This window comes from Chlamydotis macqueenii, chromosome 4 (assembly GCF_036417535.1).
Source record: "Chlamydotis macqueenii isolate bChlMac1 chromosome 4, bChlMac1.mat, whole genome shotgun sequence".
Classification (NCBI taxonomy): Eukaryota; Metazoa; Chordata; class Aves; order Otidiformes; family Otididae; genus Chlamydotis; species Chlamydotis macqueenii.
In genome coordinates, this window is record NC_141559.1 from 37,710,499 (window position 1) to 37,736,156 (window position 25,658).

General features: G+C 37.5%; 1 protein-coding gene across 2 annotated transcripts in view; it reads left to right on the forward strand.

The window, feature by feature from the left end:
* The window catches only part of GUCY1B1 (guanylate cyclase 1 soluble subunit beta 1), a 44,863-nt gene extending 24,213 nt beyond the window's left edge, over positions 1-20,650 (forward strand). For both annotated transcript variants that reach the window (XM_086746855.1, XM_086746853.1), the window contains 9 exons: positions 5,917-6,147; positions 7,581-7,697; positions 8,534-8,667; positions 9,477-9,674; positions 11,473-11,710; positions 13,372-13,512; positions 14,667-14,821; positions 15,796-15,922; positions 19,326-20,650. In XM_086746855.1, the coding sequence (XP_086602981.1) occupies positions 5,917-6,147; positions 7,581-7,697; positions 8,534-8,667; positions 9,477-9,674; positions 11,473-11,710; positions 13,372-13,512; positions 14,667-14,821; positions 15,796-15,922; positions 19,326-19,349 (1,365 nt within the window). In that variant the 3' untranslated portion in view covers positions 19,350-20,650. The remainder of the gene's footprint in view (positions 1-5,916; positions 6,148-7,580; positions 7,698-8,533; positions 8,668-9,476; positions 9,675-11,472; positions 11,711-13,371; positions 13,513-14,666; positions 14,822-15,795; positions 15,923-19,325) is intronic.
* The last annotated feature ends 5,008 nt before the right edge of the window (positions 20,651-25,658 follow it).

Sequence of the window (25,658 nt, forward strand, 5' to 3'; positions counted from 1 at the left end):
GCAAATAAAAGCTTTTTGGTGTTAGAAATATTTCAACTGATATAAAATACTCTTCATCAAGTAGAAAAGAATCTAAGCAGGTACAGCAAGCATTCTTTTGATTTTTAACTCTTCCCTAGTCATATGACATTTGTAGCATGATTTCATTGTGTACTTGCCCAGAAAATCAGTTCCAGCTTCATGAGTGTATCACAAAAACATGATCTTGCTCAGATAAGAGATTTACAAGGAACCCAATGACAAAGGTATTTGTACAGCTATATTGGAGTACTTGCCTTCTAGGTTTCTTGTTATAAGCTAGCTCAGGTTTGTAGTGGGTGGCTAGTTCTGTATAGTGATAGTGATATACTTGATGTCCTTGTTTATGTTCTACTTTGTAGAAATCCATAGTTCAAACTTTTACAGCAGGTGTTAGAAATCAAGATACGGAAGGATGCAACAGAATGAAAACAATCCTCCTCTTAGGTCCCTGTTTATTTGAAGTGTTGAGACAGGTAAGGAGGACCATGTTGGAAAGTTGGCTGCAAGAGGGCTGAAGCTGTTGCTTGACAAGCATTTCTTTTGGTAGCAGCAGCTTACACAGTCCCCCTTCTCTTACTGCTCAAGCTTGTCCTACACAGCTTCTTCAGCTGTGTCTCTCCAGCTGTTGTGAAGCTATAAAATAAACTAGACTGAGGAAATGAACTTGGTTCAAAATAACAGGGTTTTTTTTTTTTTCTGGGTTGTTTTTTACCCACATCTGTTCCTTCATGTGGTTCTATCTATCAGAGAGAGTTCTGCCAGCATAGTCAAGGGCTCCTGCAGAGACAGAAGTCATGAGTGGGGCTGTGCAGAGCATCTACCAGAAAAAACTTTTGACAAACTATGTCCTCAATCTAAATTCCTCTCTTTGTTGAAAAGTTTGTATTGGACAGTACTGATATCAGTCTAGGACTTCTCACAAAAAAAATGTGTTCCAAAGAGTTTTAAGTATTGTTTCTAAATTTACTTCTCATTTTAATTTCTTTGTTAGGCTTTTCTGGAAATTTTATTGCTACACTGTAATTAAATAGAAATTTAATAGTATTGGTCAAACCTATTGTAAGTGTGCACAAAGTTTAATTTAAATCCAAACTATTCTTCCAGACTGAGCCAAAAGCACATAGGTGCCTAAAAATTAGTATTACCTCTAAACTGAAGAAAGTGCGTATTTTCTGTATTTTATTTTGTCTGTTACCCTGTTTTTTCCCTAGTCCCTATTAGAAAGTCATGTGCCCTCAACCCAGAACTTTTTCGTGTCTCTGCTGGTTAATAAAGCCCAGCTTTTGACACCTTCAATGACATTAAGTAGTGCTATACTCCACAGGTTACTCACAAACTTCAGTGGCGCTTAAGCAGAGGATAATCAGCTACTTGTTTCTATAAGATGAGAGTGACAAAATTTGCAGCCTATTCACACTGACAATGAAAGTCTCCCTCCGTTACTCCAAAGGTCAACTATTAATGTTTCCTGATGTTCAGATAGAACCTCTTATGTTTCAGTTTGTGCCCATTGCCTCTTGTCCTGGCACCAAACACCACTGAAAAGAGCCTGGCTCTGTCCTCTGTGCACCCTCCCTTCAGATATTTGTACACATGGCTAAGATCCTTCTGAGCCTTCTTTTCTCCAGGCTGAACAGTGCTAGCTATCTCAGCCTTTCCTCTTATGAGAGATGCTCCAGTGCCTTAATCATAGTGGCCCTTCACTGGACTGTCTCCAGTAGCTCCCTGTCTCTCTTGTACTGAGAAGTCCACAACAGAACACAGCGCTCCAGATGTGGCTTCTCCAGTGCTGAGTAGAGGGGAAAGATCACCTTCCTCAACCTGCAAAAAAACCTAAGAAATCTCATGATCACAAGAGGAAAAATAAATATTGAGAAAAACACATTGTTCATGTTTTGTCACAAGTTGTTTCTTTGGGTGGAGAGAGAGCTAAATGGAAAAAAGAAAAGGTTAATTTTATCACCTTTCTGCAGTTTCACCCAGAACAATTTTATACATACATACATATATATATATATATATACATGTGTTCTTCTGAAATATGTTAGAGCTATCTTTTTCCAGAATGGTGTCCTTCAGGAAATGTGCCTTTTTCTTTTAACACTTACGGTATGTGTGTGCTGAAGGCAAGAAAAAAAAAAAAAAGGAAAAGTCTCAGTTTGTTTCTGTTAAACCCTGTTAGCACTGAAAGAAAGGCAATTTGTTTTGAAATTGGATTCACAATTCCAGTTGAATAGTTCAGGAAAGCTTAGGTTGACATTAATTGATTAATTGGTTCAAATCCAATTTGCCTTATCTTTCCTGATAAGGTAAGCCATTTTTAGGTAAATAGAGCTAAGACTATATCATTTTTTTGCAGCAGGTATTGTCTCAACAATTGTTACTGACTTTGAGAACACACTAAGAATATTTAAGTTCTGCCAGTTGCAGTATGAGAACTGAAAATCTTCATGGTGCTGGTGACCAGCTTTGGCAGGAGATCTCTGTTAGCAGCCTTCTGGCTATGCCTTGTCTTGCTTCACTTGTCAGAGGTGGTTTGTGTATCAATGAGGGTGACCTATGGAGATGAAGTCAGGACAGAGACTCCCTCAAGGCTACAAATGGTACAGGTCAACGAAGAATGTTGTACAACCCTACAAACCCCAAATATCTGTTGGGAAAAAAAGACTTCTGCGGTTCTGTAATTACCTGAGTGCAGACTACCAAAATCTTGCTTTTAGACAGCGAAGATGGTTTGCAGTATCAAATGAGAAAAGGCCAGGGGAAATCCTAGACAAGATGGTCATTTCTGACTGTCTCAATACTAATGACAATATAAAAAACCAAAGTCAGTAAAATCTACATAGGTACTAGTTATGAAGGACAAGCAGTACTGATCCATACATTAAAATGCTAACTGTGTATGAAGATAAGTCAATCACGGAGCATAATCAGCCTGTAATTCTGACTCAAGGGCAGCAGGAAACTTCACTAGCTCCAGGCTCAGAGGTACGCTGCAGTGAGAGTCTCTACCTTGAAAGCAGTTGCCAGGTGGAGACATCCCTGCAGTTTTAACTTTGGGTGTGCAAAGCTAAGAGTGGTACCATTACCACAGTGAACTGCTATGCCTCAGGATCACCCTGAAACTGCCGCAGTGAAATTTGTCCAGTAGCATTGCATAGTCGGTTTTGATCAGTAGAGATCAAGAATTTAATCCTTTATTGACCTTTAAATGGCAAAAACCTGACTTGGTATTAATCTTCACAATCTGATGGAAAAAGATCTCTGTCCGAGGACATTCTGTCCCTCCCCCACGCTGAGATATGAGTGCATCCTGGGGACATGCTCTTATCTGTAGAATTGAGTCTTGTCTTGTAGATACCTCAGTGAAAGTTTAACAGATAGCATGTGTTCGTTATACACGCTGTATCAGAGTGGTATTGTTTGGTTTAATATCTTGTGTGAAGCTCACTAAATATGTTAAACCACAAAGTAATTTAAAAATAACTGTTTTCTGAATTGTCTTTCCCTGAAATATTCGTGTGACTTTTCACTTGGCTAAGCAAGGACAAGATCTGAAGATACATCTCCTGGAAAGCAGGCAGGTTAGCAGTTAGATGTTATATATTCTCTTTGAAATCAGCAGCAAGATTTTTCCCTTCAGTTTTTTGCTGCAGTTATTATAGTGATTGAGCTCTTAGATATGGTGAACAGATATCATTTAAGCAGCTAAGACCACAGACGGAGGAAGAATTAGACTTGATTCCTGGCTTTTTTTCTTCTGTCACTGAACTTTTGTTGTCAAATATTTAACAGGGGCTTCTTCAACAATATTTAAATGACACTGAAATTCTGTGACTTGCAAAATTCACTTGCAGAATGAAACAATAGAGGATTTCTATTTCATACTCAATATTCTAGTTAAGCTTACTGCAGGGTATCTAGGGCAGGTCTTTATGCCAGGTAAGTATCTGTCCAGTTAGACTGGATCTGTAGGTACAAGGGTGAAGGGACAGAATTTAACATGTTACGTTAATGGCCAGAAGTGCTCGTTTTAAATTTGCTGACAAAGTGGATGAAATAAGAAGGTTAGGTCATGCATAAATGATGTGAGCAGAAAAGACAAAATGGAATTACATATCCAATGGAAAGTTATTTAGAATCATAGAATCATAGAATGGTTAGAGTTGGAAGGGACCTTCAAAGGTCATCTAGTCCAACCCCCCTGCAAGGAGTAGGGACATTCCCGAATAGATCAGGTTGCTCAGAGCCTCAACAATCCTGGCCTTGAATGTTTCCAGGGATGGGGCATCCACCACCTCTCTGGGCAACCTGTTCCAGGGTTCTACAACTCGCATTGTAAAAAATTTTTTCCTTATATCAAGTCTGAATCTGCCTTCCTTTATTTTAAAACTATTACCCCTCGTCCTATCACAACAGGCCCTACTGAACAGCCTCTCCCCATCTTTCTTGTAGGCCCCCTTGAGGTACTGGAAGACCGCTATTAGGTCTCCCCAGAGCCTCCTCTTCTCCAGGCTGAACAGCCCCTCTCAGCCTGTCCTCATAGGAAAGGTGCTGAGAGAGTTTATGGATGAATTTATGTATGAATCAGTAGCTTTCTTAAGGCGATCAAGGAACACTACCTTCTTAAATGAAACATCATTTAGCAATAAAATATTGGTTTGTTGTTTTACAGTACTCCATTTGCATAGGAACAAATAAAGGAATCAGCACTCCCCAGCCAATCAGCTAGCAAGGCTGACAGTTGTGGAGGAGAAATAATAAACTCTTATGTCATATTAATAAACTAAATGTCTTAGAGAGGAAGTGCAGTGTTTGTGCATATCCATTCTGGTTTTGTATTGTAACTGTAAATTTCTTTGGTTAGACTATGTGTAAAGGGCAGAATCAGGATGTAGTAGAGATTTTAAGAAGTGTTTTTTTGCTTCGGTGGCTTTAGGATCAGACTTTACATGAGAGTAGGTGCAACGTGTTCCAGAAAGTTGCCGCTAAACAATACTGTGTAAATAGAATTGTTCTGTTCCAGTCATTAAATCTAATTAGGCTTGAGAAGAGGTGAATTTAGTCTCTCAAAGTAAATTATGTTATTCTATCAGTTATTAGCTTTAATTATACTCCAATACATGACTCTCACTGCAAATAAAATATTCCCTATTAATTTCTTAATTTTTATTAACTTTGAGTAAAATTACTGAAGTGTGAAATGCTATATTCAAGGCATTTATTTGAGATTCAACTGATGTAGGTGACTCTGATTTTGCTGTGATTTCATTTAATATGGAATGCAGCTTGGAGAAGGTTGTCATTGCTTTTATTTTTATCTGTTGATCCTGATCTTGCAGTCATCACTGCTTGAATGTGTAAGGACTGTATCTTCAAACATCTGCTCCATCCACCTTTCTTCTGTCTGACTGTGACATTCCCATCCTCTGGTCAGCATTGGTGCTGTTGTGTTATAGACCTTGCAAACAGCTTTCATCAAAATAAGGATTCAAGTGGTCTGTGTAATTCAAGATTTGCCACGTGTTCATTCAAGGGGAGGGGAGAGTCCTGTTTCCTGGCACATACGGGTAGAAGCAAGCATAACCTGAGCCTTGACCCCTGATTTCAGGATGTGCATTTCACTCAGGCTTTACAAATTGTATTTGAGTGATCTTCAGTATGTTGTTCATGCAAAGAACAACTGTGGCTAAGCAAAGGCATAATTATTCACCTGGAATTATAAAGGTTCTCTAAAATCAGAAATACTTACTAAAGTATAATATTTTTCAGGCTGCAAATATCATTCTTGAATTTATCTTTCTGCTCTAAATGTGCTCCTGTCTTCATAGTAGCATTCCAGTTATTATGAGTAGCAGAGTTTTTAGTTTTTAATTTTTTCCTTCATTTTTCTAGGTTATTCAACAGAGAAATGAGGAATGTGACCACATTCAGTTTTTAATTGAAGAAAAAGAGTCTAAAGAAGAGGACTACTATGAAGACCTTGACAGATTTGAAGAAAATGGTACCCAAGAGTCTCGCATCAGTCCCTATACTTTCTGCAAGGCCTTTCCTTTTCACATAATATTTGACAGAGATCTGGTGGTCACGCAGTGTGGCAATGCTATATACAGAGTCCTTCCACAGGTTAGATGATTCTCATGCATGAATAATCATAGAGATTCCTAATGCTAAATGCTTCACAGGTTTGTTTTAAAGATGAGTATAATAGATTTAAGATTCTCTGTCTAAAGAGCATTCCTGTGTAACTGTAACATTTACTACATTGTGCTCCTCTTGTTTGAAAAAGGTCTGTGTAAATAGCCCTAATTCTACCACAGCTCTGTTCCTTATGATGATGTCCATCTGTAGTAAGAGAATAAGCTTGAGCAGAGAAAACCTGATCACCTCCCCAATACAGGTGTTAGCTTGATACTCGATTCTTTCTCATAGCTCACTCCAAGATACCTTTGCTATGAAAGTGGCAGATAAGTGGTTGTGAGACAGTCCCTGCAACTCGGCCTGGGGTTCAGGAAATGGTCTCGCCCATGCTAATGTATAGTGTAGCAGCAGGTGCATGGTCTATTATATTACTTGACAGTAATGCCTTCAAATACCTTAGCTATCAGAATCACAGTAACTGAAGAGCAGAATAACAGAAATTGTGGTATCATTTCTTGGCTTGTGCAGAAAAAGCATCAGTATTAACTGAGATGAGTCAATCTATGTGATGTATCTATACGTATGTTCTGAACTGAATGCAGCTGCTGCAATTTCCTCTGGTTATTTATAGTAAAAGACTACTCAGAGGTCCATTTGATGTTATGTATTCTGTGTATGAATAGGACACCTCTGTTCTTGCCTGAAAGAGCTGACAATATTTCTAAAAATAAGCAACAGGTAAAAGCAGTAATATGAGAGAAGCAAAAGGTAAGATGATGAAAACATTAAATGATCTGTACAATTATGCAGGTTAATGTTGCACATACCATGTTGTTTTTGAATCATTAGCATACTTTTAAAACACAATTTTATGTTATTTGCTTTTCCCTGCAATTTGTTTTTGGTGATTTCTGTCTGAATTTTGCCGAAAGATTCAAAAGAAGAGCTTTGTAAGTAGCCCTGCCGTATTTTTCCCAAGGGCATTCACTGAACAGATGTAACTAACTCATCAGCCTATTGAGGATGGCTACCAGAATCCTTCTTCTCAGAGTTGACGCTTTAGAGAACGTAGTGTATTGAAAATGGAGTTTGAAGGAGGTCACTTAGGAGGAAAACACTGGAAAACTTTTTTTACTGTAGAGTGGGAACAGTCTGACAGATAACAAATGTGATACTGTAACACAATTCTACAAAGTCATCTTGCAGACTAGAATTGCACTTTAGAGTCAATATACTTCTGATGTAAAATCCTTAATTTAAAAACCTTGTGTTTTAATGGAGAAGTGCATAAAGTATATATTATCTTCCATTCAGTATTGTCATCTAAACAAGCTGAATATAATCACTACATGTATATTTCTATTACAAAACATAATGATCTCCTTTTCTTTTTCTTTTTAAAAAAAAATTTATTCTAGCTGCAGCCAGGAAATTGCAGTCTGTTGTCAGTTTTCTCCTTGGTCCGGCCTCACATTGATATTAGTTTCCACGGGATCCTCTCACATATCAATACAGTCTTTGTACTGAGGACGAAGGTAACTAGAGAATATTCACCTGTCTTTTCTTTAAGTAAGTATGCCTTGGAGACATAAGAAGTGCTGAAAGCTCAGAAGTCTTCAGAGAAAGTTCTTTGCACACTAGTACACTCAGTCCCTTTCGAATCTCGAGCCAAGAAGAAGTCACAGGTGTGAATTCACGTGTAGCTGTTAAGTAGAATGCTTTATAAGAACGAAGTACATGTACTTCATGTATGATGCTTTCTTTGCAAGGGGCCAACCCATTATATGGCATTGTACCAAAATACATGTAGAAAGGCAATTAAACTTACTTTTGCTTCATATCAATAGGGCAGACAAGTATGAAATGTGTCTTGCTTGGGTCCATATGTTCCTACACAGTTCTGTGTCCTTTTCGTTAGAGACGGCAGAAGAGGAGGCAGGTGATAAGAACGAATGCAGCATGTGGAGTAGCACATGCTATGTGCTATGTCAAGGAGCCTGTTTATTTGTAGAAAATTGTACCTAAGAGAAACCAACAGGGTTTCATAGAGATGCTCCCAGGCACAGCTAGAACTTCACAGAATAGGCAATACTTTTGTCAAACTGTTGTTAAGAAATGATGCAGAAGAAAACAAGAAGTTATGAACATGAACATAAAGAAAGCATACTTTGTATCTTTGAGGTAGCGAATCACAGTATTAAAATATGATAAATGTATGGTGTTCAAATGAGAAATTGATTGTGTTTTAATGTAGGCTATAACTCTGTTCCAAACATTCTGACTGCCTTCATAGTGAGGGCACTTACTTATGTGGCCTGGTGCTTAAGACATGTACCATTGCCCTTAAATAATGGTGACTTTTCAACACCAGGAGGGGCTGTTGGATGTGGAAAAGCTGGAGTGTGAAGATGAACTGACTGTCACAGAAATCAGCTGCTTACGCCTGAAAGGGCAAATGATCTATTTGCCTGAAGCAGACAGCATTCTCTTTCTTTGTTCGCCAAGGTACTTTAAACCTTAAAAGTTCTATAATATTGATTTAAATTTTACAATTGCTGATTTTAAGAACACTTACGAGAGTAGTACTACAGAGATTAATTGATTATTTAATGGATTTTGATGTGTTTGTAGTAAAAAAGGGAGGAGCATTTAAACATGAGAACTTGATGGGTTATTAAATAATTCAATGTAAACACTGGGATGCTCTGGCCCAGTTTGTACAAATGGGAATTCATCATGATTCCATGATTTCTGACAAGTTTTGTTCTTTGTTTCTTACTCTGAGAGTGCTAAGAAGTGTCACAATGATTTGGTTTCCTATGTGGATTGATATATTTTTGCAGTAGTTTTAATCTAATAGAGCAGTGATGATTACAAAGAAGTAGTTGGAATGGGGGATTGAATGGAGGGCTTCTTTAGCTACAACCGTGTTGAGCTAATACATCAGATTACGCAGCTGTGATACGTTAATCTCCTGTGTAAAAGGGAGAGTGTGGAAGAAAACAGAAAGAGAAGAGACTACCTTAATGTAATCTCACTTTTATTTGTGTACTGAAGTATGTACGTTTGATATGTTCATGGAACTCATCAATGAGAATTCTGTATTTAAATGCAGAAATCAGGAGCCATGTGTTAACATGAATGAACACAAATAAGGTATTTCGTAGAAGAGATATGTTGTGCAGCTCATAACAACTTCAGAAGCATAATCTTTCTTCTGTTACTCAGCAGCCTCTGCTGTTCGTTTAAGTTTTAAATGCTCCTTTGGCAAATTTAATTGTACATATATTATTATATATTTCTCCACATTGCAGTGTAATGAACTTGGATGATTTAACCAGAAGAGGTTTATATCTGAGTGATATTCCACTACATGATGCTACCCGTGATCTAGTTCTTCTGGGAGAGCAGTTCAGAGAGGAATATAAACTGACTCAAGAGCTTGAGATCCTCACTGACAGACTGCAGCACACACTGCGTGCACTGGAAGATGAAAAGAAAAAGACAGACACGTAAGAACCAAATCCTGATTTTGAGCTGGAACAGTCACAGCAATATATTATTTATAGCTACCTTCTTCAAAAAAATAACATAATCTTGGAAGGAATATAAGAGATATTCAGGAATGATAATTTTAGAGTCAAGAAAGAACATTTTACTGAAACGCCTCATAGGGTATTTCTTTATTTAGATTGTCAAATGTCATCTACAGTCTAGGCTGTTACATGCACAGGTGTTTTGATGGCTCCTTCCCTGATAAGGAGAGTTATTAGAAGTGAAATGACAATCCTTTTTGCTTTGTGAATTACCTAAGTGGTAGTTTTGCAAACTTTATTACATGCAGTCCCTGTAGCCAAGATGAATTTGATGAATGCCCAAATGCTCTGATGGAATTCTGTAAACCAGCTGTAGACCACTTTGTCTTTCTGGACAGAAAAACATATCTTACAAGCCTAAAAAATAGCCTAGGTAAAGGTGACATTTTGCAATAGGCTAATGCTATGAATTTGATTTTATAGTTACCTGTAGAAATGGATTTGGGGCTATCTCGATAATACTGCTATCTAGATGTAAGTACATAACAATAATAAAGTATATGCATTGGGCTCCAAATCCATTTCTATGGTTAACTATAAAATCAAATTCATAGCATTAGTCTATGGCAGCTCAGCTCAAGGACTACTGGCAGGTAACTTAAAGAAAAGTTTGTGTGACAAGCAGTGTGAGGTTGATGGTTGACTCTTGTTTATAAAACATAGTTCCCATCTCTGTAATAGAAGAATTTATTGTGGATTATAGTTGTTCAGTAGTAGAATTAACATTTATTGTACTATGAATTCTATTGACATTTTTTTTTCTACAGTAGAATAATGGAAATTATTGTCAAAAGACTTGAAAGGGATGGACAGACAAGTCAGAGAGAAAAGACACCTAAAAATTATTTTTTCTAATTCCTGTTGACTTCTTTATAAAGTCATTTTCTCTTCAGAAATTCTAGCCTTCTTGGCAGCCACTGGAACAGACAGTGTCAGTTACTATATCATGTGCATAAAGTATTCACTAATTATAACTCATGCAGTAGTGAACTTGCCAAAAATGCAACTAATGAGGGTTTGTGCAGGAGGCTGTGTACAAAATGATGCTTAAGATTTGTGAAACAGAGATCTTCAGTTTGCCCATTTAGCTGTGTAAGGAGAGAAATAGACCTTAAGATGGCAGTTAGGAAGCTGAAGGAACACACATGAGAGTAGGGTGAAGCTCTGTGTGTGTGATTTGGATTTTATTTGCATAATTTGTAATATGAACAAATGTTAATGTCATATAGACTATGAATTTAACAAGCATGCAATAAACCCTAAAAACGGCATTCTTAACAGAATAGGAACCATTTCGCTGCGTTTAATCTCCTCATAGCCTTTTTTGCATTTTTTTTCTGGATCTGTGAGCAAAACCAGCTTATGTGCACTGAGGATATGGCAGAAATGCCTAAGCAATAAGCAAAAATGGTCCAAGACACTACTAACAGATCACGTCAGAAGAATTAGTAATATATGCCTCATTTTGTTGGTAATTTAGATGTGTTAACATGTGTTTGAAATGTCATAGCTTTACGTATGCCGATGTAGATGAATTACTGTTTCCCAAGTAACATATTCTTCAGTAAACATCTTTTATATTTCTCTTTGATGATGCAAATATGCTATAAAACCTGTGGGAGGAACTAAGTAAATATTTGAAAATTGCTGAGGTAAAGACATTTCTCCACATTCTTTCTGTTTTGCTTGTGCCTTTCTTTTCTTACATGTTTAGATTACTGTACTCTGTTCTACCACCATCAGTGGCAAATGAGCTGAGACACAAGCGTCCTGTTCCAGCAAAGCGGTATGACAATGTCACCATTCTTTTCAGTGGCATTGTTGGATTCAATGCCTTCTGTAGTAAACATGCCTCTGGAGAGGGAGCCATGAAAATTGTTAATCTTTTAAACGATCTTTACACGAGATTTGATATTCTGACTGATTCACGAAGGAATCCATTTGTTTATAAGGTAAGCAGAAGATTTTCAAAGTATTTAATATATAACTTTTCAATAATTTACTAGTTATGTTCTCAGTCTTTGAACTGTGTTACCTGATATACTGCATAGCTAAAGAAGATTTGATAGCTTTAAGTTTTTCAGTCACCTACTTGGGTCTCCTGGTTGTAAATTATAACTTATTATTTAGTTATTCAATGTGAATTTCATTCCTTCATTAGGAATGAGTACACGTTGTAGATGCAGCTGGTAGCCGGTAGATAGACAGAGAGAGATTTATATATATCCCATATGTATGTACATATTGTTGCAGTTTAGCCCTGCTGGAGACCAAGCCATGGAGCCTCTCACTCTCCCCACCCTCTGAAGGAATGGAGGAGAGAAAATATAACCAAAAAAGCTCAAGGTTTGAGATAAGGACAGGGGGAGATCATTTAAGTTACCATTACAGGCAAAACAGACTCAGCTTGGGGAAAACTAGTTCCATTTATTATTAATAAAACCAAAGCAGGATAATGAGCGAGAACAAAAACAACTTCCCCCGACCTCTGTCCTCTTTCCTGGGCTTAACTTCATTTCAAATTATCTCCATGTCTTTCCTCGCCCCAAGCGGCACAGGGGAGAACAAGGAATGGGGGTTTTGGTCAGTTCATCACATGTTGTTTTTCCACCGCTCCTTCCTCTTCGGGGGAAGAACTCCTCACATTCCTCCCCTGCTCCAGCGTGGGGTCCTGCCCATGGGCTACAGCCCTTCATGAACTGCCCCGGCGTGGGGTCCTCAATGGGCTGCAGGTGGATCTCCGCTCCTCCATGGGCCTCCACGGGCTGCAGGGGAATTCTGGCCAGGGGTAGCACTGCTCCTCCCCCTCCTTCTTCACTGACCTTGGTGTGTGCAGCCGTTCCTCTCACAATAGATTCCTCACAGTCAGGCTCAGGCAGACGCCTCTCAGGTTCTTGTCACATCTCTTCTTTCCACTTCTTGCAGCCCGTCTGGGCTGAGTGGGGCCCAGTTGGCCGCCCAGCGGGAGGCCAGAGGGTGAGGCCTGCAAGGCCTACAAGGCGCGTGCCTCCCCCTCTCTGCCCCTGCTTCCGCTTCTTCACTTGTGGGGTTTTTTTTATTTTCCCCTCTTAACTGTGTTATCAAAGAGGTGTTATAACTGTTGCCAATGAGCTTGGCCGCCCTGGCCAGCGGCAGGTACACCTAAGACCCAGCCAGCTCCACCAGACAAAGGGGAAGTTTCTAGCAGCATCTCACAGAAGCTGCCACTGTAGCCCCCCACTACACAAAACCAGCACACATGTGTATGCTTGTGTGCTTATATGTGTAAGATTCATTTCTAGCTTTTACTAGAAATCAATTTTATGTGCTACGCCAAGTGAATCAAGGATATGAGTCAAAAGAAACATAGTGCTCACTTTCTACAGAAATTCAGAAGGCCCCAAAAGAGAGGCTCAAGTTCACACAATCACAGTGTCATTTTAATTTGTTACATTGTGTGCTTACAATACATTCTATTCAATAACAAGCAGAGATGACAGGAATTAGAGTGATTTGAATGAAAGTGAAGGGAAACTATGTTAAATGACAAGCAGTCTTGAAGGAAGCACTATGTCCATTCTAGTACTCTGAAGCCCATGATAATAAACTAGTTTAAAAATATCTATCTTTATAGGTGGAAACAGTTGGGGACAAGTATATGACAGTGAGTGGTCTACCAGAGCCTTGTATTCATCATGCACGATCTATCTGCCACCTGGCATTGGATATGATGGAAATAGCAGGCCAAGTTCAAGTAGATGGTGAGCCTGTACAGGTTAGTAAATGTGCGGGCTTGAATGAAGAGCCCATTCTTTGATATTATGATAATGCTTTGGAATATGATCATGCTCAAGTCCCAGTCCATGTAAGCTTTGTTACTGTTAGATTTTGAGACGGATATCAACAAAAAATATGAAGAGTCACATGTAGATGTGACGTGCAGTTCCCAGACCTTAAAATCTAATTATTGTGCTTAACCTTTTAAAGAACTAAATTAGATCTGCATCATTTGTGTCTATTTTCCAATCATTTCAATCCAATCAATAAATTCCCATTGCGCATCAAGTACAATTCATTGAGTCTTCTTCATCTCAACAAACAGAAGAAGAATATTCCCTCACTGATATTTTTGATCATGCTTCAGATCCTCAAATCAGCATGAGAAAATACTGCATTAAAAAGAAAAGTACAGTTCCATAGGCAATGATTACTGACAACAATGTACGTTAGTGGAAGTTCAGTCATTGCGGGATTTTATGAAGATGTTGTGGCATTAATACAGAACTGGGAACGCTGCATTGACCTGTCCTCATCAGAAAGTTGTGAGAGCAAAATAAGTAATGAGTATGAAGCATATTTCTATTTACATTAATGTTATTGGTCTAACAGCTAGTTTAGATCTGTGTACTTCACTTTGTCACTGGGCAAAGAAGTGAGAAGGTTTGATTTGGGGCTTTACAATAACTGCAATGTGCTATAAGAATGAGCTTCTCCAAACTCCTGTCCTATTTCTTGAGCTTTTAAGTATAGAATACCATGATGTTTCCTCTGAGAAGCATCTTTTTTTCTTGACCTACACCATCCATTTATGCATCTTCTGAGCACTCATTAAATACAGACCTGCGGAGTATGCCTCTATTTCCACTCTTCTTAATTTCACAGTACGTAATAGCAGCATGGCATGGTGCATGCTGGAAAAATATGGAGTTTGTTCTTTCCTGTGGGAGGCAGAGCCATGACACTGCACTAAAATAAAAAAAAAAAAAGTGACACAAAACATGAAATTCAGGGTTTTGAAGAAGCAGAAGTGGCACATTGAAAAAATAAACTCTAATAGATAGAAATGGCGTAATACGTGTATTTAGTCAGAAGCATCAGATTAGTTACATTGATTTTGAATGTTCAAACTTTATTTTTTTCTCTCCAAAGATAACAATAGGAATCCATACTGGTGAGGTAGTCACAGGTGTCATAGGCCAAAGGATGCCACGTTACTGTCTCTTTGGAAATACTGTCAATCTAACAAGCAGAACAGAAACCACTGGAGAAAAGGGAAAGATCAATGTCTCTGAATATACTTACAGGTGAGTGATGCAGTATTTTTATTGGTGTTGTCATCTTAAAAGAAATCACTTTATCAGCATAGCATCAAAGTGTCTTTGGCATTGAAAGTAACAGGACTCTGGCAACACATTATTTAAGTACATGAGTTACCATAGAATCACAGAATGGTTTGGGTTGGAAAGGACCTTAAAGATCATCTAGTTCCAATCCCCCTGTCCTGGGCAGAGACACCTTGCACTAGACCAGGTCACTCAAAGCCCCGTCCAACCTGGCCTTGAACACTTCCAGGGATGGGGCATCCACAGCTTCTCTAGGTGACCTCTTCCAGTGCCTCACCACTTTCATAGTGAATAACTTCTTCCTTATATCTTATCTAAACCTACGTTCTTTCAGTTTAAAGCCACTGCCCCTTTTCCTATAACTTACTACATGCCCTTGAAAAAGTCCCTCTATAGCCTTCTTATAGGCTCCCTTTAGGGACTAGAAGGCTGCTGTAACACCTCCCCAGAGCCTTTTCTTCTCCAGGCTGAACAGCCTCAACTCTCTCAGCCCATCCTCATAGGAGGGGTGCTCCAGCCCTCTTATCATCTTTGTTGCCCTCCTCTGGACTTGCTCTGACAAGTCCATGTCCTTCTTATTTTGGAAGCTCCAGAGCTGAATGCAGTACTCCGGGTGGGATCTCCTGAGAGCAGAGTAGAGGGGAAGAATCACCTCCCTTGACCTGCAGCCCAGGATATAGTTGCCATTTTGGGCTGCAAGCACGCATTGCTGGCTCATGTTGAGCTTCTCATCAGCCAACACAGTTCTCATGAAACTGTATGGCATACTGCATTATGATATACCATTATTGGTGTGCAACTGTAAGAACGATCTAGAAATAGATTTGACTCTTGTTAAAATTTGCTCACGTATCTGTAGCATGTTTAATATTTTCTATAATGTGTGGCGTGCATGCATAGTACATACATTTACATGTTTTCTCTTTCAATTTCAGGTGTCTTATGACACCAGAAAATTCAGATCCTCAGTTCCACCTGGAGTACAGGGGTCCGGTTTCTATGAAGGGTAAAAAAGAACCAATGCAGGTTTGGTTTTTGTCCAGAAAGAGTACAGAGACAGAGGTATGACTAACCAGAGTGTAATTTTTTTTTTTTTAACAAGGCATAAACATGACAAATTTAATCTAAACCACTGAGATTCATTTGCATTTGCAAAACTAAATATTCCCTAGAAAAAATGAAGAGTTTTGTACAACACTGTTTCATTAATGCATTTACTATCTTGACAGCACATTGAAGTCCTTGATTATTTGTCTTTGCAGTTTTTGCAGTCCCTGAAAGAATACTTTTGTGTTTTAAAAGTCCTTGAGGGAATGCCAAGTGTTTAAATATTTATATCCCTCTTCTTACAGATATCTCCACTGTACTAGATTTTGCAATATCACGTCCATTTCTGTTTTGCTGACATGTCTGGTTATCAGCATTTCAAAATTCACCATTTGCTTTCTTACAGTGAGTGAACAAATGTGCCTTCAAATATTTAGGCAAGTCCAGCAACTACTTGCAGGCAGGTTCACACCTGATGTGTGTGGGGGTCTGTTAACCCCAAATGGATCTGCTTGTTGAGAGACTATTGCATTATAGAAGTCTTGCTTTAGAAATACACAAGGTGAAAACTATTTATTCTAAATGACATAAAAGTCTAAATCCTATTCTCAAAAAGATGTAGAGTAAAGCTCTTCAAGCACTGAGTGGTCTTTAAGTTGATGCCTCAATTTCAGAAGTCTGGGTATGTATTAACTAAAATCTCATTAAAAGCCAATGAGATCTAGACTCGTAAGTGTGCTGCAAACTTAAACACTTAATCAGGTTACAGCATGCCAGCTGATTTGCCATAGCTGAGCAGATGCATACATTCCACCTATTGCCAACAGGGAGCAAAAAAAAAAGAGTAAAAATAATTTACATAGCTTGAATTTTGTCCTGAAGTAATACAAAAAGAGAGGCTTTTAAGCTGATGTATTTAGTCTTAAACATACACTTGACTAAAATAATGGAAGTCATCAGTTACCTTGGCTGAAATAATTATTGTAAGTCACAGGAAATTAATTACGTGTCTGAAGCACTCGTGTGCTTCTGAAAATGAAATTTAGGCTGTTAAACTGTTTGGGCTTTTTAGAAGATCTAATCCAGATTTATTACCACTGGTACCTAAGTATATGAATACTGACTTTTCAATGATAACTCCCAGTATCAACTACCAGTATTAAACTTCAGGTGAGAGCCTGTACATTAACTCTACTGAAGTCTGTATTTTAGTATCTGTTACTTAAAATAATATTCTGGGTGCCACTTTTGATAATACTTTTCCTTTTTTTTTTATTCTATATTGAGATTAACTATAATTTCACATGGCTACCATTCATCTATAGTTGTATTTAAAATATAATTTAATTAAACACCTTTCACTTTTTCTGCATTATAAATTATGTCCTTTCATATGTAGCAGGGCACACTGTAGTTTTAAATGTAAAATTTCAGAGGGGTACTGAGTCAGGTGGGTATTTTCCTTATTTCAGCCTCAAATGTGTTTAATATGAATACAGGGTTCAAATAGTTTCAAATTTTAAATATTGCAATTTCCTTTTAAAGATTTTGTACAACAATTGGTTTTGTTAATCCTCACAGCAGTCCTGAGAGGTACTTGCTGATACTATTATCTAGTAGTTGAGCTTTGTAGAGGGGGACGTGAGGGAAGGAATAAATCTAACAGAAAAATACTGTCAGCCTGATTTTCAGGAGCACTCAAGACTCACAGTTTAAGCACACTCAAAAAGTCTCTTTAATTTTTGTTATCTTTTGTTAATTCTGAAATTCAGATATACATGTAATTCTTATAGATAGAAGGACTTCTCCCATCACGGGTATCTCTTCTAAATTGTAGTAAGTTTGGGAAAATAGGAGACTAGAAAGATAACATTCATGTGGTGATTGGAACTGATAATCATTTGGTCAGAGGTGATTTTGAAAAGTCAAATAATATAATCCTCTAATATTTTAATTCTTTTTCACTCCCTGCACAATTTCATCTGTCCATACACAAAAAGATGCACGGAGTTTTACTTCTTTATGATTTTCTTAACTGTTTGCAGTTTCTCTTTGTCTTGTGAAGGTACTTTTCATGTTATTTCTAGCACTTTATAAGCTGTACGTAATAGCTGTAATCCAAAAGCAGAAATCAGATAAGCAACTTTTTATGTTTGATTGCCTTAGAGTAATCACTTTGCTTTGGGCAAGGGTGTAATCTTGGTTTTCTTTTCAGAATCTTATTCTCTCTGACCTTTCAAACATATACACATGCCTTTGTATTTATCATGTGCAGTGCCGATAATTTAAGGGGGACTGTTCGTAACAATAAAGATGGCATGTTAACATATATTGAGAAACTGTATGACAAATTTTCTGAAAGGTCACTCCAGAATATTGCAAGAAGTGGCTTATAGAAGTAAACCTGAAAATATTTCTTAAATCATCCAGAAGATATTTCTGCTGATTATTCTTTCACTGTGAAGTTTTCTACCTCCAATATCTCTAAATTTAAGATAGATTCACATTGGTGATATATTCTTTTTTTCATTATATCTCTTAGAGAGTGATTAGCTCATCATTTTCAAATCTATCAGCATAATATTTTACCCTGAAGCCCAGTAATTTATGTATGGTGAGGAAAGAGGACAAAATACTTAGAGCTGGCATAGAGATGTGAAGCCAAGGCTTAAAATATGCTATCTTTCTGCTAGGCCTGTAGAAAATGATAGGCTTGGAGCAGCTCAGCATAGCTCAAACTTGGTTCCTACGTTGGCATCTCTAATCAGTCATCATGAGCAGTAGTTACTTCTGAGAAAGACCTGATTTGTAAGAATCAGTGTTGGTTTAGAGTGCTGCTCCTTTACTTTTTTCCACTTAAAATATCTCTTCCATAATATCATTACAGCAAAAAATAGAATTGCATCAGAAATATACATGGAACAAAAGCAACTGTGACCAATTACACATTTTACATTAACTTATTTGCATATTATAAGATTAATTATTACTATCATTACTATTTTAACAGAGATCCAGCTGCAGCTGAGAATCTCTGTTAAAATATGAATCTGAGAAACAGATTTGTTGTAAAAAATAAAGCTTGCAGGGAACCTCAGATGTCTAACTGCAATTTCCATCATTCCTTACTTTCAAATAGCTTTCTCTTCTGCCCTGTCCCCATGTTACTGACGGGAACAAGTTAAAGTGTCTCACTCAGAGCTGGTAGTTTGTTAGGGAATGTAGGAATTCTTACATTCCTACATACAGCACATATGAAAAAAAATATGTGTGTTACCTATACTGTGTTTTATTATTTTTATTATTTACTAATATTGGTTGCAAGTTGTAAAATGTATTTTGTCACTGCACTGACCCACCATGTTGTTGCTTCAAAGAAAATTCCTTATTTCTCAAATTCTACTTGCATGCATTCAAGGAGACAAAGCAAGATGCTTTCTGAGCTGAGGGAAGAGGAAGAGGACGCTGGATAGGGTGCAATACTGTCTCCAATAGGGTGCCAGGCAGTAAGGTTGAGTTATGGATGTTATTTCACGTCCTATCTCCCATTGCTATGTGCAAGTACCATTGTCTTTTGCCCTGCTCCTGAAATCATACTCACCATTTTTCTCCAAGCTCGCTTGCTATTTTTTTTTCCTTAATGTTTGGTATTGTTATATCTCTGCTATGAGCATGTATTTCAAGCTTTCCTTTTTTTGATATGCATTTTTGCACGTCAGTCATGTGGACCTTTCACCAGATAATACTGAACAAAATTTTATAGTGTGCACGCCACAACTAACCACTTCAATCTACTGCTTCACGTCTTCATCTTCATCTCTGACGTATAGTGGTTATGTGAATCAGTGACATTTCTGGAAAGATAGGTATTTCAGTTGTTGGGCAGAACAATGAACCTAAAGAACTATTTTGAAAAATGATACCTAAAGCAGCATTATGAAAATTATTATATAAATGTTGTTTGTCAGATTTAGTTCTGCTATTAACATGCTTCCCATTCATTTTAGAATAACACGTGATGCACTGTAAACTCCTGGTTAGAAAAAGGTCCCTCTTTTGATACCATCCTGCATTTTCCCTTTGTAGATACTAAATAAACATTTTCTATATTGAAAGGGGGCAGTTGTTTGATACTGCTGTTTGAAGCATGTGCCAGTGTACTTTTACTGAAATACTATTCACTTGCAATGTATTTCTCATTGATTTATATTAACTACATTAAATTGTCATGTTAATAACAGATTGATTGATGGACAATTTTAGACGACCTGTAGTGCTTTGATTCTTTTCTGATGGAGCTCCCAGAATCGAAAGGCATGCTGCCGGGACATGCTTGTCATGATTGCCTTTTGGTTTGATCTCTCTAATTTTCAGAAATGATCTTATCTTATTCCTCGGGAGGGCCTGATAATATTCCAAGCATCATGGGATAATTAAGGGATGTAAAGTTTGTAAGGGGACATAGTGTATTTTATCAGCTGATAACAGTTAGTAAAAGTGAACAAGGTTTCAGATGCGTAGACCTTCCGTAACTTTAGCATACAGTGCATTTTTATGTGAATAATATCCGTTCTTATCTGAGTGATAATTTCTGAATATTTGCATTATAAAATAGGATAGTGCAATTACTTTGTGTATAAAAATTGTCTATATCTAGTATACCTTATCAGCACAGAATATATATGTATAAATGTTTCATGTTAATGTGCAAAAGAAATTGCAATAAATTATTTTTTCCACTGACTTACAGAAATCTTGGGATTTTCTTTTCGGTGAAAGCTGTATTTCATTGTTTGATATGAAAAAGTATGTTCTCCATTCCATAATTTGAAGTCCAAGTTTAAATAATTTATTGAGTTATTGTTCCAATGTTGGCTAAATGTCCAAGTCTCCCACATTCAGGATAATAGATCACATGCTCAGATTAAAGTAGTGTTCAAAGTGTGTAGATTAATGCTCCAAAAATAGTAGACAAGGTCACAAAAATGCATACATTCCTTTGACACTTTTGGACAGAATTTAACAATCAAAAATTATTAGCCGTCCACTTTGAGCAGGACGTACATTGCCAAGTGAAGCTTTAGGAATGGGAAATGAGGAGAAGCAGCCACATACATTCCTTTCCGTCATCTCACTGTTGGACAACAATGCATCCCAGCACTCCATGAGAGATTGCCCTTGCTGTAATAGATATGCAACAGCAATTTGCACTTGATCAAGCTTACCAAAACTTTAATGGTGGCTCATAAACACAGGGGATTTGTGACACCTGTGGTTGTGCATTGCCGTAATTCATTCAAATGGATGTGAAGTAACTGAAGTTCCTATACTGCGCTTCAAGCTAATGGAAGATGGCATGGCAGAAAGCACAAATAATGCTCTGAGTTTATATTTTACCTTCTTTAATCATTTCAAGTTATTAAAGCTCCTGTTAAGCTATTCTGTAACATAACCAATTTCTTAAAGCATTGAAATAATAGCTCATATACTGTGTTCATATAAGAGCTTTTTATATCAAGGATACCAGTACGGTTTAGGCACTTAACCACATTTATTACTAAAACTGGTCTTCACTTAAACACCGCGTTCAGCTACTAAAATTATATTTTGGTTAAATATTACTCTCAGATAACAGTTAAAAACTTCTGTAGGTATTTACTTCTTTTATGTGTGCTCTGTAACTATAGTGATTTACTTTTTCAATAGAAGCTCTCTATGAGGCAGATTATTTACCAAAGTCTATTCCTAAGGTGTTTACAAATGTATCTGGTTTATTTTAGTATCTTTTGTAAAAAAAAAGTTGAAAAAAGGAGAAGAAAGTGGAAAGCAGCAACAAAATTACGAAGTGTGGCATCCTTAGCTGGTTGTAATTTTCTGGATCATATGCTTTCCTTTGAATTTAGATATGCAAAAGAATTTGGGTTTCTGTGATATTATTAACTAAGGCTGTGGTCATGCAGGGGACTCTGCTACTCTACTGCTGTCTTAAAGGTGGCACTGCAGTTGGCTTCTATAATGCAAGGCCGAGTAGTCTGATTGTTGTTAGTGTTTCTTGGATAATATACTCCCTTTTTTTTTCCTAATACAGAGCTTGAAAAACAGCAGAAGGACTCTCAATGGCTTCAGTACATTTTGAAGCAAGCATATTAAGTGCAGAATGTCAATCTTTAGAAGTCTTTATAAAAACTTCCACAATCAATGAGGCCATTTAATAATATGGGTCTTATTTTTAGATGCTGATCGTTTAATTGACCTTCCCCATGTGGAATTCTACCAAAACTTACTTTTTAAAAAATTTATATGGGTAGGCAAATATGTGTGTTTACTTTTTAGAAAAAAATATTATCAATTCTAGCTTAGTAATATTATATTTATTTTATAATCACTAATACATTTTTCACAGGTTCTCTTGGGATGTTACAAATTATGAGCGTTATGCAGTCAATTTTTATCTATGTTTGTATGCCGTAAGTTAAAAACTCTACATCTAGTCCTCCAGTGGGAACAAACTCTGAGAACATAATTTCATGTTTGATAATTTTGGGGGAAAAGCCAGAATGATAAACAAAGAATGAGACATTGATTTGGATATCTATTTACAATATTATTACAACAGTTATTCTTGTATTTTTTACTTACAAAAAGAAATTAAAATGTTGTACTACTGTGGTTAGGGAACTGGAAAGGCTTTATAAATAAGAATAGCTTGAAACTTTGATAAATGGAAAGGGCATGAGTGGAATACTGCTGTTTTTAACTCCATATACGTTTCTGAAAAGTTACACATGGGAACAGACCAAAAAATAAGCTACACAAGCAGACCTCCATTTTATTTTAGGAGAGTGATGGTTCAGCTTGGTGGTACAAATAGGAGCTTATGGACTATGTTAAATGCATTCTGTCAGTCACTGTGTTGGCTTATCCTCTCCAAGTAAAGGGATGTTACTGGACTTACAGTAACAGGGTGCCAGGGACACACAGAGGGTCCATGTTACTATTTTTCAATTAACCTGATCCGTTTTTCCTGAAGGAGAGTCTGAAGCAGTTGTTGTTTCATGCATTTAGCTGACAATGACGAGGGAGCCAGTAATAAGCCAATAAACAGCCATGCTAGTCTAACTGTAAAGTAAAAAAAAAAGTAGTTCCACTCCCCAGTCTATAGCTGCACATACAAGGCACTATTTTTTTCCCCTATCATTCTTCTGACTTCTGTCTGGCTTTGGGTGACCGTTGTGGAAAAACCGCAACAATACGTGCCGTCTCCAGCAATTCACTCTTTGTTTGTTATTAGCAGGAAAAGGGTAATACTAATTTTCATCATAATGGTGGATGAGTCTTTCTGCCAATGTGACTTCTTGGAGATAACAACCAGGGAGTGTAAGAACAATTTTGTGATTATTATTCTGGGATGAAGCTGTGTGTTCTCTGTTATGAAGGTTTTGTTCCAGACTATTCCACGTATCCAGCAGTCAGATTGATATTGCCTTTGTTATTGTTTTTTTTTTTGCAGAGGTGGTTATGAGGATTTCAATATATAGAAAGCATCTAGTACAAATTTCATACTACAGTACAATTGTCCTTTCAAGGGAAGCAATTTTGTGTGATGAAGGTCTATGAACTTGCAGCAGTCAGCCAATGCACATTTGTTTTTATCTGTTTGTATGCTGGACACCTCTGGCATGCAGCCTTTGTGTTTATTTATATTCCAAGTTCCCAGGGTCATTCTAGCCTTCCAAAATTGATTTTACACGTTGATAAGTGTGGTATCCTGTCTAGTGCTCAAACAACTGACTTGTGATTAAAATGACAGAACTTAGCTAAGTGCAGACAAAAGACTGCAAGTGTTCATAGTTCGTAGCTGGTGTTAATCATAATCCTGAACTGGAGACCAATTAAGTCAATAGCCCTTGAGCGTCTGTTTAAAAATAAAAACCAAACAAAAAAAACCCACACAAAAACTACGTGACCATAGTTTTCAGATGAAAAATAAAACTCTGTTTGATTCCGGTATTGCTGGCTTCAGTCCCTATGTCAATATGAGCATAGTGATGTAATGAACTGTGTGAAAAATCAAACCACCTTCATAAATCTCACTGAAATGTGCAATGTACTAAGTGTGAGGAAATGCACATCTGTTTCTCACAAGTCCTAAACACCGTGTGTAACGTTCCTGGAAAGACAATAAAGCAGCTTATGTCTTGTTATTTTCAGATATTTTGTACAAATCGACTTAATAAATGGCAATTTTCATATGCAAAGTCTTCAGAAACAATCTGATTTTCAAAAAACCTGTATTAGAAGATTGAAGAGTAAGTATCCTTTTTGCACAGGACAATGAATCATTCAGAGATTTAGCAGCCTGTACAAGAAACCAAAGCCTTGCCTTCTGTCACATAATAAGTGTGTTTGTGGGCAATTATGTAATGATACAGAAGATAAGAAACTTGCCCACAAAGTGAAGATATATGCCTCTTCATAAGGCTTTCCTTTCCCACATCATCCTACCCCTCAGGTTTTATAAATACATGCATATATATACACACACACATATTTACATAGCACACACTTTAACTTCTGTGCAGGCCGCCTTTCTTTCCTTGCTGCTTGGGCCTGTGTCCAGGGAAAAAGACAATATTCATGAGGCCTGTAAAACAAGTACAATAATGCTGCAGTAAACCTGGTGAAGGCACTGTGCAGGGACTGAGTAATTACTGTCTTGTCCCTGTCTCTGCAGTCCTTTTAGGTTGAACATAACCTGTGTGAGCAATCTTAGGTGCACAGTTATTGGCAGGGAAGGGTACAGCTAGGGACAGGAGGGGAACACCTGAGCTCCAACCAGAATGATCAAAAATCTATCTCAGATTGCAAGCAAACATTGTTTTCTCATCTGCTGTTCATACTGTGTCAATTTAAGGTTTGGTGTACTTACATTGTTAAACTGGAGATGTCGGTATTTTCTTAAGCTATAATTAACTGGTGTTTATCATGGAGATGCCAAGAAAAAGTCAACAGATATCTATGAAATGCTTATCCCAGGAAAGGTTTTTTGCTTACTCTCATTACTGGGCATGATTCATTTTCCTGCTGTGGTATCTGTGGGTAAATGTTGACTTGTATTTTCAGTTGGAAACACAGCCCTACAGCTGGAGACAATCCCCATTGCCTCTTGCAGTCCCGGGTATGTCACGTTTTAACTATGATACTTCCTTATCTTTGGACCACGTTTTTCCTGACAGCACAGCACTGCAGCAGTAGGAAACATTACTCTCTGACTGAGTGCCATAGCCTATCAAAGAGAGACAATGTGAACCCAACACTTAAAAAAGCCACCAGTTCCTTTTTTCATTAAGTTTTCTTCATTTCTGGTCTGAATAGCCTAAAAACTCTCCAATATATTTTTCTGAAAGAACCTGCAAAATGAAGAGCTGCTGCAAGATGGGAGATCACACAGTAGCCAACCAATAAACCTGACTGGGTAGCTCTTCACTGGCACAGCTGCCAGTCCCCAGTTTTTATGTTCCTTCTGGTCTAATGGAAGAGCCTGCTCTGTGTCAGATGATGTGATATTTTCTAATTAAATGCTGCACGGTGCTAATATTTTCTCCCCCTGTTGCTGAATAATAACAGACAATCGATATAAATTGTTACAACAGTCTTGAAGAACACAACAAGGGTATCATATTAGAGTGTTGTGTCAGGTTTTGAAAGCTCTGCAACGCTGACAGGATAAAGCTGTAGTGGTTGCTTTGCG